We start from the raw sequence: 15,726 nt of genomic DNA on the forward strand, positions 1-15,726 counted from the left end.
TCCCAGGTCCTGCCAGCCCCGAGGCAGCGGTGCTCCTGTGTCCCTGGGGCTGCTGCACCCCTTGGTGCGGGAGAAGCCTCTGCCCTGTGGGGGTGTTTCTCCTTGCGCGATATGCCCCCCTTTTTCTCACTCCTCTCTGTGCCTGGTCCCAGGGACGTCCCCCCAGAAAAGGTCCTGAGCTGCGTCCAGAGTTTGACCCTCCCTCTGCTCCTCCCCTGGGGCGGGGGCTGTAATCCCTGCTCACGGGCCATGGTGAGGGTCATCTGGGCCCCCACGCCAGACTCTCTGACCACTGAGTCCTCTTTCTGCAGAGGCGGAGCTGAGGCCGGGTCACCCCGTCTCTGAGGCACCTGCCCATCCTGCATGTCCAGGCCCCTTGTGCCCTGTGCCTCTGGAAGACTACCCGGTGTGAGGTGCCAGGGCCACCAGCCCTGCCGTGATGCCACATGGGGCTGTGGGGCGGCAGGGTGGCACCGGATGCAGTTAGCGCACTTCCCACGGACCATAGCAGCCCTGCTGAGTGGGCTCTGTCACCAGGTGCTTTACCTCACGTCTGCCACCTGAGGCAGGTAGCGTTGGCCCATTTCCTAGACGAGGAGACTGAGGCTCAGGGTGGTTCAGAGACCTGCCTGAGGCCGTGCAATAGTGAGGGGCCAGGGGCCTGGAGCGAGATGACAGTCTGTCTGGCTCCAGAGTTCTGCTGTCACGGCAGGGACACCTCTGTGTTGGCACTGCTGCCCTTGCAGGTCAGATGTCCCCTTTACGGTGTGAGTAGGTCCCGGGCTCAGTGACTCAGCCGAGGTCCCGGCCGCTGCGTAGTACAGCTGGGGTGTTCACGTGTTTCGTGTGCTCCTCGCCGGCCAGCCCGCCGCGGGCGCCCGTGTCCCAGCGCTGCGCACCCTCAGCGCCCTCCTGTCTTGCCCGCAGACACCCTCTGTTTGGCCGCAATGTGCCCCTGTCCAGTGGCTCAGGCTTCATCATGTCTGAGGCGGGCTTGATTGTCACCAACGCCCACGTGGTGTCCAGCACCAACACCGTCTCTGGCCGGCAGCAGCTCAAAGTCCAGCTGCAGAACGGGGACACCTACGAGGCCACCATCAAGGACATCGACAAGAAGTCGGACATCGCCACCATCAAGATCCACCCCAAGGTGAGTGGGTGGGCATGTTCCAGACCACGGAGATGGACCTTCCCATGGGCAGCTGGAGAAGCCAAGGTGCTGTGTCCCCTGCTCTGTGCCCAGCAGAGCCACGTGGCCACCTGTCAGTCAGGAGACGAGTGGCCACAGTTGGGGGAGGATCTGGGCCACGTCACCCCCACACGGTGTTTTCTGGACATGCAGGGACACTTCCACTGGCCCCTCCGGCTGACCTGGGGAGGCAGCTGTCCCCACGGGGGTGACGGCAGATGGTTGGGGAGCATTTGGGCACCCCCACCCCATCCACCTCCACGCCAGTTCCTCCCTCTAGCTGATCAGGCAGACCGACACCGGGCAGTGATAATCCCCCCATTACTTCCTCCGGAAACTTCTAAAGGGCCTGACTGGGCCAGGCACTGTGTCTGTGCAGCTTACGATTCTCACCACAGCCTTTGAGGAGGGGTGTTGTTATCCTGGTATTTCAAATGGGAAAACTGAGGCTCAGAGAGGGCAGTGAGCCCCCAGGGAGGGTCACAGCTGGCCAGGGACGGGGCTGGGCCTGCCTGACGGCCCTGTGCCCACCCTGCTGAGTCCTAGGCCTCCTGAGCTGGCTTCTTGCTGCGTCCAATGTCGTGTTTATACTTCTCTGTGAGGGCCACAGGGAGGTGCGATGTGACGCCCAGGTTACGAGGCCCCTGAGTGGTGGGCAGGGCCTGTGCTGGATCTGCCCCCGTGTCTGGACTCAGAATTTCCCCTCCGGCCGGAAGTCTGACTTGGATGAGTCTGAATCTGGTTGCAGCTGTTGAAATGAAAGTTTACGGCAGGTGCGGTGGTGATGATTTGCGAGGAAGTTTCCTCTTGCTGGAGCGAGGGAGAGGAGACTTGGTGATTCCAAGTGATTGTCCCCACATGGACTGCTCCCCACTTTCAAGCAGTGATTAAGAGCTCAGCTGCTAATGGAAAGGTTGGCAGTTCGAATCCACCATCCCCTCCTTAGAAACCCTATGGGGCAGTTCTACTCTGTCCTACAGGGTCGCTATGAGTTGGAATCAACTCGACAGCAAAGAGTTTGGTTTTTCGTTTGGCTGAATGGGCAGTTGAAGTCCACCCATCGGAGCCTCGAATGATTACAGCCACTGAAAACCCTATGGAGCACAGTTCTACTCTGAAACAGGTGGGGTCACCAGGAGTTGGAGTCGAGTGAACGGCAACTGGGTTTTTGTTTTTTTGAGCTAATGGGCCGTCACCTCCACTTTAAAGACGGGGAAACCAAGGCAAGGATGGAGGGTGTGCTCAAGGGCAGGGGTCGGCAGACTTCCTTCTTCAGGGCCAGAGGGTAAATATTTTCGGCTGCGTGGCCTCTGCCTTGGAAGAGCAGCCACAGATATCACAGATGGGGGTGGTGTGCTTTGATAAAACTTCATCCGCAAACACAGCTAGCGGGCGGGTTTGTGGAGCCCTGCTCAAGGATGCCCCCTAGGGGCAGATCTGGACTAGACCCCCCCCCCCCCCCGCCGTGAGGTCTCTGCAGCAGAACCCGGAGGGAGCAGTGGCATCCCACCGAGGCACGGCAGGTCAGGTGATCCAGTGGCCACCTGTGGCCACAGACGCTGGGAGACTTACGGGGGCCTGAAGCCCAGTGTCCAGAGGGTCCCAGTGCCCACTGGTCAGCACCCGCTTCTCGTTCCAGGAGCAGAATCCCCTCTTAGCCCCTCAGCCCTCTTCATGGCGTTAAACCAAGCAATGGGGACAAAGTCTGGCCACGAGGTGGCCAGGTCACGTCCAGAAGTGATGTTGGAACCCCTTCCAGCTCACCTGTCCGGGGAACCAAGAAGGGGCTTCAAGATTGTTATCCCTGACTGTCTGAGTCTCCTAGGGCTGCTGTAACCAAAAACACTGCAGGTGGACAGCTTTCAGGAGCAGGAGTATATCATCTCCCTTCTGGAGGTGAGAAGTCTGGGCATCAGCTCTGGCCAGCGTCCCTCCTTGTTGGTAGCCTGGGCCTCCCATGGTCCCTTGGCTTGTGGGCGATCCTGGCATGGGGCCTGTCTTCCCTTGTGTGTTGTTGTTGTCATGTTAGGTGCCGTTGAGTCAGTTGCAACTCACAGCGACCCCGTGTACAACAGAACAAAACACTGCCCGGTCCTGCGCCATCCTCACCATCGTTGTCATGCTTTAGCCCATTGTTGCAGCCACTGTGTCAGTCCATCTCGTTGAGGATCTTCCTCTTTTTCGCTGACCCTCTACTTTACCAAGCATGATGTCCTTCTCCAGGGATTGGTCCCTCCTGATACCATGTCCCTTGGGGTATGTGTCTCCACGTCTGTTCTGCCTTTTTATAAGACAGCACTCAGAAGGGATGAGGTTTAGGGCGCCCCGCACTGGTGTGACCTCGTTATCGTAACACAAGGAAACCCCTACAATGTCTCCAAACAGGGCCACGTTCACAGGTAGAGGGTTAGAACTTCCACGAATCTCCTGGGGGACACAATTCAATCCGTGATGCTCATTCTCTGGCCAGTCCATTAGTCAGGTTTGCAGACACCCACCTGTCTGGGTCCCGGAGTCCGGGCATGTCGCCTGGTCCCCACCTGAGCCCCACGTGTCTGTTGCTGAAGCCTCGTTTGTCCCCGGCAGCTCAGGGAGCAGAACGGGGACACCGCATGTTCTTCCCACAGTCTGGGGTGCCTCCTTCAGTCTGGGGCAGTGGCTCCCATTGCTGTGTTTATAGATTGTTACCTTCCTTCTTTTATGATGGCCCCTGAAAGAGACAGCTCCTTGGTGACTTGGTGGCTTGAAGTGGTAGGGAAATGCTGGCGTGCTGAGAAGGAGCTGTGGCTGTCTGGACGGCCCGGGCGTGAAGTCACGTGGCCGTGATCTGGCACTTGCCACCTCCAATGCCTGTTTAGAAGCTGTTCATTCGGAAATCTTTACAGACGCCCGGGGAGTTGCGGCGTCGTGAGAGGCCCCAGGTACCCTTCCCTGAGGCCCCCCGCCAAGGGCAACGTCTTCAGTAACTGGTGCAACATCAAAACCGGGATGTGGCTGGTGGCGCCGCTTGGAGTGTCTCCATGGCCCCTGTGTGTGTTTCGAGGCCTTTGAACGAGGAGGCCGGTCAGACACACGGACTTTGCTGGCTCCGTGTGAAAAAAGAGTGGACTGTGCAGGGGTGAGCGGCAGATCTTGGTGCCGTCACTTGACCCTTCTGGGCCTCTCTGTGCTGGGAGATCAGGTGGGGCTGGATCAAGGGCCCCGGGGCCAGGGCTCCCAGGGCCCTAAGCTGCTCCCAGGCCCCCGTCAGCCCCTCGGTTGTGTGCAGCCGTTTGCCTGCAGGCACATTTTGGAGGAGGCGTGTGCATAGCTTTTATTGGATTTCAGGGCTCCCAGGGCCAAGGCTGTTAAGAGCCCGTGAGCTCAGTGACCCCGGGCCACACCCTTAGGCCCTCTGTGCACCTGCCCTGTGACAGATCCTGAGGGTGGTCCTGGGGCAGGCCTCCGGTCACTGGTGGAGCTGAGACCCGTCCTGGGGACTTCCACCGGGGTCTCTGCCCCACCGTGGGTCAGCAGAGGCCACCTGGCCCCACTCTGCATCAGCGGCTTTCCCTGGCACTCGCCCCTGCTGGCTTCATAGGGTGGCTCCCCCTTCCCTGGGACAGCCTGCCAGGGCCCCGGCCAGGGTCTCGCTGCCATCCAGTCCTCACCCCAGGCTGAAGGCTGGGTCCCCTCCAAGTCCTCCCTTCCTCTCCCCCAGAGAAAGCTGCCCGTCCTGCTGCTGGGCCACTCGGCAGACCTGAGGCCTGGGGAGTTCGTGGTGGCCATCGGCAGCCCCTTCGCCCTGCAGAACACAGTGACCACCGGCATTGTCAGCACAGCCCAGCGGGACGGCAAGGAGCTGGGCCTGCAGGACTCGGACATGGACTACATCCAGACGGACGCCATCATCAATGTGAGTCTCCCAGTGTCCACAGAGCCGCGGGGCGCCTGCCTGCCCTGTCCCAATCCTCCTGGCTCTGCTGACTCCTGCAGTGAGGGGCTATGCCCTGTCCCCAGACCCTGCACCCTGTCCCCCAGGCCTGCACCCTGTCCCCTGGGCCTGCACCCTGTCCCCAGATCCTACACCCTACCCCAGATGCTGCATCTGACCCCAGACCCTGCCCCCTGCCCCCAGACCCTGCACCCTGCCCCCAGACCCTGCACCCTGTCCCCTGACCCTGCACCCTGTCCCCCTGGCCTGCACCCTGTCCCCTGGGCCTGCACCCTGTCCCCAGATCCTACACCCTGCCCCCAGACCCTGCCCCCTGCCCCCTGACACTGCGCCCTGCCCCCAGACCCTGCACCCTGTCCCCTGACCCTGCACCCTGTCCCTTGACCCTGCACCTTGCCTCCAGACCCTGTGCCCTGTCCCCAGACCCTGTGTCCTGTCCTCTAGGCCTGCACACTGTCCCCCGGGCCTGCACCCTGTCCCCAGATCCTACACCCTGCCCCCAGACCCTGCCCCCTGCCCCCTGACACTGCGCCCTGCCCCCAGACCCTGCGCCCTGTCCCCTGACCCTGTGCCTTGCCCCCTGACCCTGCGCCCTGCCTCCAGACCCTGCACCCTGTCCCCTGACCCTGTGCCTTGCCCCCTGACCCTGTGCCCTGCCCCCTGACCCTCTGCTTTGTCCTCAGACCCTGTGCCGTCCCCAGACCCTGTGCCCTGTCCCCAGACCCTGCGCACTCTCCCCAGAGCCTGTCCATCCTTTGACCTGTCTGCTTGATAGAAAATTCCCTCTTTACGCGGATTGGAGACCTGACTCCTGGGGACTCCCCACATGGCTCCCGGGGCTGCCCTGAGAGTATCCATCTGCTGCCCAGACCCAGGACAGCCCTGGAGATGCCGAGGTGTGGCCACCACCTTGAGTGCCTTTTCTGAGTTCAGTCCTGTCAAGATTATTGTCATTATCACAGCAATACTTCTGGGGCGCCCTTCACCCCAGTGCCCCAGCGTGTGTATCTCAGGGTTTGTGGTGGTCTGAGCACTTGGCTGGAAACGTTAGTCTTTAAATCATGAGGCAGGCGGGACAAGAAATAGCACCCACCCCCGTACCTCCCAGCCCGCGAGTGGTGGACCCCCCAGCGTGTCTGGCATGGGCCTCTGAGGTGGGGCGGCTCAGAGCAGAGGGCCCTGGGCCACATCAGACGGATCATCTGACAAGGCTGCCCACTGAATCACTCGGCCTCAGCTTTCTTATCTGTAAAGTGGGAATGGTAATGAGGCCTTTCGATGTTAGGGGAGAAAATTCAGCAGCTCTTTGAAGCTATGTATTTCTGTAATGATTAGAATTACTGTGGAAGGAAGGAGCTTCAAGACAGAAGCTGAGGGCAGGATGGAGCCTCAGTCCCACCACTTGGCCACTTCCTCCGCCCCCCGGGGGGCATGGGCGCCAAGCACCCTCATCCTGGGAGATGATAGGAGGTTGCGAGTGGCGTTAGAATGAGGGCCCTGGAGCTGGGCAGGCAGCTTGTCACAGATCGGGTTCTTACGGCCACTTCTCACCAAACTCCTCCTTCTGCCGCCACACAGCCTCTTTGCCAGACTGCAAAAAGGAGGGGAGCAATTCATTCCTTATATTGTCATTGAGCATTGTGGGTTCCTAACCAACTTTCACAATGATCACTTTTGTGGTGGCTGGATGGATGACGGGTGGGGGTTGATGGATGTGAATGGATGGGTGTGTGGATGAATGGATGGTGGATGGATGGATGGGTGGGTGGATGGGTGGGTAGATGGGTAGGTGGCTAGCTGGCTGGATGGATGCAGATGAATGAATGATGGTGGGGTGGATAAATAGATGAGTGGGTGGATGGATGGAAGGATGATAGGATGGGTGGATAATAGATGGGTGTGGGTGGATGGATGGATGGAAGGAAAAAAGGAAGGGTGGATGGATGGATGATAGTTGTGGGGTGGATGGATGGATGAATGGAAGGAAGGGTGGATGGATGGACGATAGTTGGGGAGTGGATGGATGGATGAATGGAAGGAAGGGTGGATGGATGGATGATAGTTGAGGGGTGGATGGATGGATGAATGGAAGGAAGGGTGGATGGATGGATGATGGGGGGGTAGATAATAGGATGGATGTATGATGGATGTACAGATGGATGTGGATGGATGATGATGGGTGGGTGGATGGATGGATGGATGGAAGGATAAATGGGTGGAGGATGGATGTGTTATTGGACCACATGGCTAAGGAGTGGGTACGTAGCTTTCTTGCTCTCATTTTGCCGACAAGCTTCCTGAGGGGAGTCATGGTAACATTGGGGGAGGGGTGTATGATTTTAGTGTTTTGGTGGGACAGGGGCATCTCTGTGTTCCAGTGATCAGCACAAAGCAGGTCCCCCATGATGCTCAGAGCACCCGGCCCCCCGTCACATTACCGAGGACTCAGCGCATGTCAGGAGGGTGCTGGGCACTGGGGGGCCCCATGGCGTGTAGCTGGGAAGATGGACCTGGGGCCTGAGATGACTCGCCCAAGGTGCCAGCAAGTCTGTGCAGCCTGGGACTACTAACTCATGCTCTTCCCCTGGGAATGGACAGGAGGGCCCTCAGGGCAAGTGGACAGGGTGTTAGGTCCCCAGGAAGCCGGCAACTGAGGTCTGATGCCTGGCCCCTCGGACAGGCCTGTGAAGTGGAGCCCCCGGCCCTCCTCAGATGCACTCGGGTCCCCGTAGGATTGGCGTGGTGGCGTGACAGAGCACAACCCCTCACACTGCAGTGGCCTCAGACCAGTTTACAGGAGACCATGAACTGGCCCCACGCCTGCCTCCCAGCAGTGTGCCCTGGACCCCGTCCTCATCTCTGGGCCCTGCCCTAAAATAATAACTAGGGTGGGGGGGACACCCCTCCAGAGGGGACTGCACACAGTAGAGCGTGGCCACGGTTCTTGTCATGGGTTAGCTCATTTGTGTGTCCGTGCTCCTGACTTGCTGAGCCCTGTCTTGAGTCGTCACGCGGCTAACGTGCATTTCCCCTCTTGCAGTACGGGAACTCTGGGGGACCGCTGGTGAACCTGGTAAGTACTCACAGGGGCTGGTGCTTCTGGCTTCCTGGGGCTCTGCTCACCTGGGACTGGGACAGGTCTGGGGACCCAGCACATGGCCTCCAAACCTTCTCAACAATCAGAAGGTGGCTGGGCTGGAGGCTGGGGAGAAGGACCTGACACAGGCGCATGCTGCCTGGTGTACCGCAGGGGTGTTGGTGGCGGTAGAGGAATAAGGGAACAGTGAACACACAGCCACAGGGGCCACACACCCACTGGGGGGTTGGAGCAAGGAGACACGGGAGCGCCCCTTGATGGGGGATCTGGATCCAGCCACTCTCTCTGTTCCCCACCCTGTCCTCACGTTCAGATGTTAAATGAGATCTGTCCCGTTTCTTCTACCCCATCAGAGCACCCCTCCCCGGTTCTGTTCTGGGCCCCAAAGTCAGGCTCATTGGCCCCCCAGGTGAGCTGTTCCTGGAATAAGTCAGGAAGTTCCTCAGAGCCCCTGGGACCTGGGGCACCAAGGGGTCAGTTGCAGCCCCTGCCTCAGGTACCTCTAGCCTTTGGGGATGGACTCCAGGGCCATGTGGGGAGGACGGAGGTCATTCTGGAGGGATGATGGCAGGAAGGGTTCACTGCCGGCATGGGATCGGGGGGCTTCCTGGTGGAGGGGGCATTTAAGCTGGTTGTTGGGAGGGAGGAGGGTATGGGAAGGTGGGGACATAGAGAGGAAGTAGTCCAGGAAAATGGTGTGACCAAGCTCAGGGGTGGAGGCACAGGTCGGGGGTGGGTGTGGGAGGGGCCAAGGCTGTCAAAGGGCTGTGGCCAGGGATGGAACGTCACCTAGCATCTCCCACAGCAGAGGGCAGCGCCTGCCTGCGGGGGAGGAGCTCACGTGGGTGGGTGGAGTGCAGGCGGGAAGCCAGCAGGCTGGAGGAGGAGGCCGCTATAAGTCATCCAGGCAGCAGGGATGGGCAAAACAGAGGGTCAAGGTGGACACAGAGTCTTGAGCTCCTTGGTCCTCTGTTCAGCCGGCTTCTCCCCAACCTGAGCTTCCTGGACCAGGCAGGGACCACGTGGGGACAGGCACTCAGGACTAGGCGGACAGAGGGTGTCATGGCCTGCAGCTCTGCCCCAGACCCCGCAGGGGCCCTGGTGAGCTGGCAGGCCCCGTCCAGGGCCCCCTTGGCCTGGCCTGGTGGTGGTGCAGATTTCGCTCGTCCTGTGGCCAAAAGGCAGGTCCAGGAGGCACGTTCCAGGCTGTGGGAAGGAGCTGGTTCTGGAGCCTGAGTGGAGCCCCTGCCGACCTCCACTCCTCGGTGCTCAGTGTGGGGTGCAGGGTGGGGGTGAGATTCTGTGGAGCTGTGCTGGCCTCACTCACCCCCCACTCCAGCTTCTAGAAGGAGGAGCTAGACAAGGCCTTGCTCTCTCTCGGGCTCTAGTGACTAGGATCTTGGCCCAGGGCTGCCCTCGGTCAGTGGGCACTGCTTCTCAGGGCTGGGTGGCCACAGCCTGGGAGGAAGGCTAGAGCTTCAAGCTTCCCCAGTGACACTCTCCAGGAGTCTGGAGTTTGGAGGCAAAGTGGCAGGAAGGTGGGGGTCATTGGCCTGTGGGCAGACTCAGAGCGGCCTGTCCGGGGCACCTGGGTGGCTCCACGACCTTCTCAGGTGGGAGCATTGCGGCGAGGGCCAGCTCCATGAAACGAAGTTGGGATGTCTGCTCTGGAGCCGAAGGCTGCAGGTGCCCAGGCTCCCTGAGTGACTGCCACCTGGTCTCTCTGCCCAGGACGGTGAGGTCATCGGCATCAACACGCTCAAGGTCGCGGCCGGCATCTCCTTCGCCATCCCCTCGGACCGCATCACACGCTTCCTCACCGAGTTCCAAGACAAGCACATCAAAGGTAAAGGGCTCACCTGGGTAAAGCTCTCCTGGAGCTGAGGCTCCCTACAACCTCCCAGGTCTGGGGCTGGGGTGGGGAGCAGATCTGAGAGCCCAGCTGGGGCCTGGTCACCCCAGGTGGCTCCAGATGACCCCATTGCCCATCCTTAGGTGCCGTGTGAACCCACTCACTCCTGAACTGGGGCCCTCCATCCACCTTGAATCCCCGAGACCCCAGGACCACTCATCTTTAGCCTCTCTTGGGGGTCTTTCTCCCTGCCTCTGCTCATTTCATGGCCATGCTTACTCCATGCCCCTCCAGACCATCCATCCTCCTGGCTGAGGGTCTCCAGACACAGCTGGCGCCATCAGCTGCCTGGACTCCCCGAGTCCCTTTGTCTGGGCTGCTCCTTCCTTCATCTATCAGAACCTGATGCTTCCTTCTTTCATCCGTCCTTCTATCCATTCATCCATCCATCCACCCTCCCACCCATCCATCCATCCATTCACCGACCATCCAGCCATCCACTCACCCTCCATCCATCCATCCATCCATCCATCATTTATCCATCCATTCATCCATCCATCCCTCCATCCCTCCATCCATCCATCCACCCCCCCACCCCCCCACCCCCCACCCATCTATCCATCCACCCATCCATCCATCCATCATCCATCCATCCGTCTGCCATCTCGAAGTGCTTTCAGCATGTGGGCTTCACAGACCACGGTGAGGTAGCCTCTACTGCAAGGCCCAGAGCCCAAGCCCCTGATCCTTGTAAGTCACCCTCCTCTCAGACTCCATCTCCTCACCTCCGCCCCAACAGAAATGGCCAGCCCACCCTGCCCACGTCTAGATAGTTATGAGCTCCCAAGGAAGGTCCAGAGAGGACTTGACAAGGCACAGGTGACTCTCCAAGTGAGGGCTTTGGCAGGGGTCTTCTTAAAGTCTGTGGTCGCAGCCACTTTCCTGAGGAGGACCAAGCTGCCCTTGATATCAAGACCCTTCCTGGCGGTTCCACTTTCGACACCACTCTTTTCAACCCTGTCTCCTACCCAAGCGAACTTCTTGCTCCTGCCATTTTGTCTGCCATGCCCACTTCCTGGTCAAGTCCTAGACCTGATACTGTCATCTTCCAGTTGCTTCCCTGCCTCCATCGGCTCCTCACCACAGTTAATTGAGTGCAAGGGGCTTCCTCATACTTGCCCTGTCTCAACAACTCTGCCAGTCACGTTCAGGCCATGAGGACCAGTGACATGAAGAGCTGCTGTGAGGACTGCCTGGTTCTGTTCATCAGTGTGTCTTGTGGGAAGATAATCTGTGGCCAGGCACAGCCTCTCTTGCCTGGAAAAGCTGAAGGCTTTCTTTACCAGGTGTTGGGGCCTGTCTAATCACTTGAGCTCTCTTCCCCTTGGCTTCAGGGAAGCTCAGGACTAGCCCCCAGCTGCCCCTTGGTACCCTTCGTAGCTGTGGTCTATCTGCAGTTCTGCTGTGCTCGGTTCCCCCCTTCCTGTCTATAATAACTGAGACGTTCGAGTTGCATTCTCCTTTGCTCCGTGGGTCCCTTTTCTGGGCAGCGGTGGGGCTACACGTTGCACAAATGGGGTGCGTGAGGTTATGATTTCTTTGGAAATGGGCTGAACAGCTTCCTCTTCCTTCTGCCTTTCTTCCTCTCCTCCCTTGGACAAGAACCCCTCTGGGTTGGGGGGTTTGCTCTTTGTGGCACAGGGATTGCTCCAGCAGAGCTGACATCCCCCCCACCCGACCCCCTGGGAAATGCTCATACCCTATCCCCAGAGTTGTGCTTCTTTGAACCCAGTCACTTCCTCTGGGGATGTGCAGACTAACCAAAGAGTTTGGTAAATCTTAGCAGAGTGACCAAATCATAACTTAAGGATCCTTCTAAAGCTGACCGGGGGTGGTTTTGCTTTTTTTTTTTTTTTAAATAAAAATATCAAATGATACAAGCCCAGTTAATCTAAAGTTCTTTTATATGTATAAAAAAGTTTTTCATTACATCAAGGTGGCCTGATGGTGCACTTATTGTTCTCATCTCGAGGGGTTGGGGACAGACCTGGAGAGGCCAGTGAGGCAGGGCGCTGCTCAGGACGGGGTGAGCAGGAGAATGCTCTGTGGAGGTGGCATTTGGGCAGGGACCCGATGAAGGGATACGGTGCAGGCTCAGTGGAATCAGGAAGCCTGAGGCAGGCCGCGGGAGTGGAAGTGCACATGGGCTAGCGTGGAGTGCATGCTGGGCAGGTTTGGGATTAGTGAGGAGCCGGGGTGGGTGGGAGAGGGGGTCGGCCGGCCAGCCATGCAGCACCATGCTTGGATGCTGTATTCTCCTCTAAGCGTGCGGGCCATCGGGAGGGTAGACAGTGGCTGCTGGGCAGGGAGTAAAAAGCGGGGAACAAGAGTGGGTGCTGGAGACCGTGAGGAGGTCTTGGCTGCCTTCCAGGTGGCCTGGCCTGAGTGGTGATGGCAGAAGGGTGACAGTGGCCTTGTCCAGGGTCCACCGTGGATGTCGAGCCAACAGGATTTGCTGAGGAGGGATATGGAATTTGAAGGGGAGAGGAGTAGGGGGCGGCTCCAAGGCCTGAGCATGGGGGGCTGGGGTGCCATTTGCTAAGATGGGGGCAGTCACCAGGGCAAGGCTGCAGCGGCCATTAGCTGTGATGCACGTGAAACCCTGGCATGGAGCTGGCACGCGACCCATAACTCTCACTTTGGTTTTGCTGTGGTTGTTCTCAGTACACTTTGTTTTTAGAGCAGTTTTAGGTCTACAGAGAAACTGTGCTGAAAGTACAGAGAGCTCCATATCCCCCTCCCTGCTGCACAGTTTCCGCTTTTATTCATGTGTTGCATTCCTGTGCTACATCTGTTGCCATCGATGGGCCAGACTGATACATTGTTATTAGCTAGAGTCCACAGTTGACATCAGCGCTCACTCTCTGTGTTTGTTGTACAGATCTGTGCGCTTCGATAAATTCATCATGTCCTCTCTCCACCATGACAGCATCACACAGAAGTTTCCCTGCCCTAAAAATGCCCTGTGCTCCCCTGTTCATCCCTCCCCCTCCCCCGGGGCCCCTGGCGACCCCTGATCTTTTACCATCTCCATGTTGGTGTTGTTGTTGTTAGGTGCCGTCGAGTCAGTTCGGCCTCACAGTGACCTGATGTACAACAGAACAAAACGAAACGAATCACCGCCCGGTCCTGCGCCATCCTCACAATCATTGCTGTGTTTGAGCCCCTTGTTGCAGCCACTGTGTCAGTCCATCTTATTGAGGGTCTTCCTCTTTTTTGCTGACCCTCTACCTTACCAAGCATGATGTCCTTCTCCAGGGACTGGTCCCTCCTGATAACATGTCCAAAGTACGTGAAACTAAGTCTTGACATCCTTGCTTCTAAGGAGTGTTCTGGCTGTACTTCCGAGAAAGATCTGTTCTTTCTTCTGGCAGTCCATGGTATAGGCATATATACAGCTTTCACATGTATATGAGGTGACTGAAAATATCATGGCTTGGGTCAGACGCACCTTAGACCTCAAAGTGACATCTTTGCTTTTTAACCCTTTAAAGAGATCTTTTGCAGCAGATTTGCCCAATGCACTATGTCATTGGATTTCTTGACTGATGTTTCCATGGGCTTGGATTGTGGATCCAAGTACAGTGAAATCCTTGACAACGTCAATATTTTCTCCATTTATTATGATGTTGCTTATTGGTCCAGTTGTGAGGATTTTTGTTTTCTTTATGTTGAGGTGTAATCCATACTGAAGGCTGTGGTCTTTGATCTTCAGCATTAAGTGCTTCAAGTCCTCTGCACTTTCTGCATATCATAGGTTGTTAATGAGTCTTCCTCCAATCCTGTTGCCACATTCTTCATATAGTCCAGTTTCTCAGATTATTTGCTCAGCATAAAGATTGAATAAGTACGGTGAAAGGATACAACCCTGATGCACACTTTTCCTGACTTTAAACCACAAATTATTCCCTTTTGGTGTATGTACAGGTTCCTCATGAGCACAATTAAGTGTTCTGGTATTCCCATTCTTCACAATGTTATCCATAATTTGTTATGAGCCACACCGGCCCTTGCATAGTCAATAAAACACAGGCAGATGTCTTTCTGGTACTGTCTGCTTTCAGCCAGGATCCATCTGACATCAGCAACGATATCCCTCGTTCCATGTCCTCTTCTGAATCCAGCTTGAATTTCTGGCAGTTCCCTGTCGATGTACTGCCATGACCACTTGAATGATTTTCAGTATAATTTTTATTTGTGTAGTCTGATATTAATGATATTATTCGATAATTTCTGCATTCCATTGGATCGCCTTTCTTTGGAATGGGCAAATACGGATCTCTTCCAGTTGGTTGGCCAGGCAGCTGTCCTCCACATTTCCTGGCATAGACGAGTGAGCACAGTTCCAGGGCTGCATCTGTTTGTTAAAACATCTCAGCTGGTATTCCATCAATTCCTGGAGCCTTGTTTTTCGCCAATGCCTTCCATGCAGCTTGGACTTCTTCTTTCAGTACCATTGGTTCTCCTAGATCCTCTGCATTTCTAGATGAATTTTAGAATCAACTTGTCAATTTCTACAAAAGCCTGCTAGTTTCTTGATCATCATTGCATGAAATCTGTAGATCAATTTGGGGAGAATTCACTTTTTAACAATATGGAATCCTCTGACCCATATATACTTGACACTTGTCCGTTTATTTAGGTCTTACATGTCTTCTGTCAGACTTGTTTCTATTTCATATTTTTCATATTATTGCAAGTGGTGTTTTCTTTTTAGTTTCAATATCCGATTGTTTGTTACTAGAATATACGAATAAAGTTCATTTTGTGCATTGATCCTGTGTCCCGCAGCCTTGCTAACTCAGTTAACAGTTCTAGTGGTTTTGTAGATTTCATCAGGTTTTCTACACACTCAGTTTTGTAGTCTGCAAATAAATGCATTTTTTATTTCTTTCTTTCAAATCTAAATGCCCCCCCTCCCCTTTTTCTTCCTTGTCTGGCTAGAACCTCCTGTGCAGCGCTGAATAGAAATGGTGAGAGTGGACATCTTGCCTTGTTCCTGATCTTAGAAAAAACATCTAGTTTTCACCATGAGGTATGATGTTAACTGGAGGTTTTTCAAGGACGTTCTTTATCAGGTTAAGAAGTTCCCTTTCAGCTGTGGGGAGCATGGTCTTGGGGAACATCTAGCTCAATTGGCAAACATAGTTTATAAAGAAAATGCTCTTCATTTTACCTCGGTGAGTAGCATCTGGGGTGTTAAAACCCTGTGAGCAGCCATCTAAGATACTCCACTGGTCTCACCCCATCGGGAGCAAGGGAGAATGAAGAAAACCAGAGACACAAGGGAAAGATTAGTCCAAAGGACTAATGGACCACAACTACCACAGCCTCCACCGGACTGAGTCCAGTACAACTAAATGGTGCCCGGCTACCACCACTGACTGCTCTGTCCAGGATCACAACAGAGGGTCCCGGACAGGGCTGGGAAAAAATGTAGAACAAAATTCTAACTCACAAAAAAAGACCAGACTTACTGGCCTGACAGAGACTGGAGAAAACCCAAGAGTATGGCCCCCGGACACCATTTTAGCTCAGTAATGAGGTCACTTCCGAGGTTCATCCTTCAGCCAAAGATTAGATAGGCCCATAAA

At 56.2% G+C, this 15,726-nt stretch overlaps 1 protein-coding gene across 1 annotated transcript in view; it reads left to right on the plus strand.

The window, feature by feature from the left end:
- Positions 1-15,726, plus strand: part of HTRA3 (HtrA serine peptidase 3) — a gene marked incomplete at its 5' end in the record, with an annotated part of 48,999 nt that overhangs the window by 21,154 nt on the left and 12,119 nt on the right. Inside the window, 4 exons of the mRNA XM_004383553.1 lie at positions 928-1,150; positions 4,890-5,084; positions 8,164-8,196; positions 9,952-10,066. Of these exons, the coding sequence (XP_004383610.1) occupies positions 928-1,150; positions 4,890-5,084; positions 8,164-8,196; positions 9,952-10,066 (566 nt within the window). The remainder of the gene's footprint in view (positions 1-927; positions 1,151-4,889; positions 5,085-8,163; positions 8,197-9,951; positions 10,067-15,726) is intronic.

The sequence above is a fragment of the Trichechus manatus genome, unplaced genomic scaffold, assembly GCF_000243295.1.
Source record: "Trichechus manatus latirostris isolate Lorelei unplaced genomic scaffold, TriManLat1.0 scaffold00111, whole genome shotgun sequence".
Taxonomy (NCBI): domain Eukaryota; kingdom Metazoa; phylum Chordata; class Mammalia; order Sirenia; family Trichechidae; genus Trichechus; species Trichechus manatus.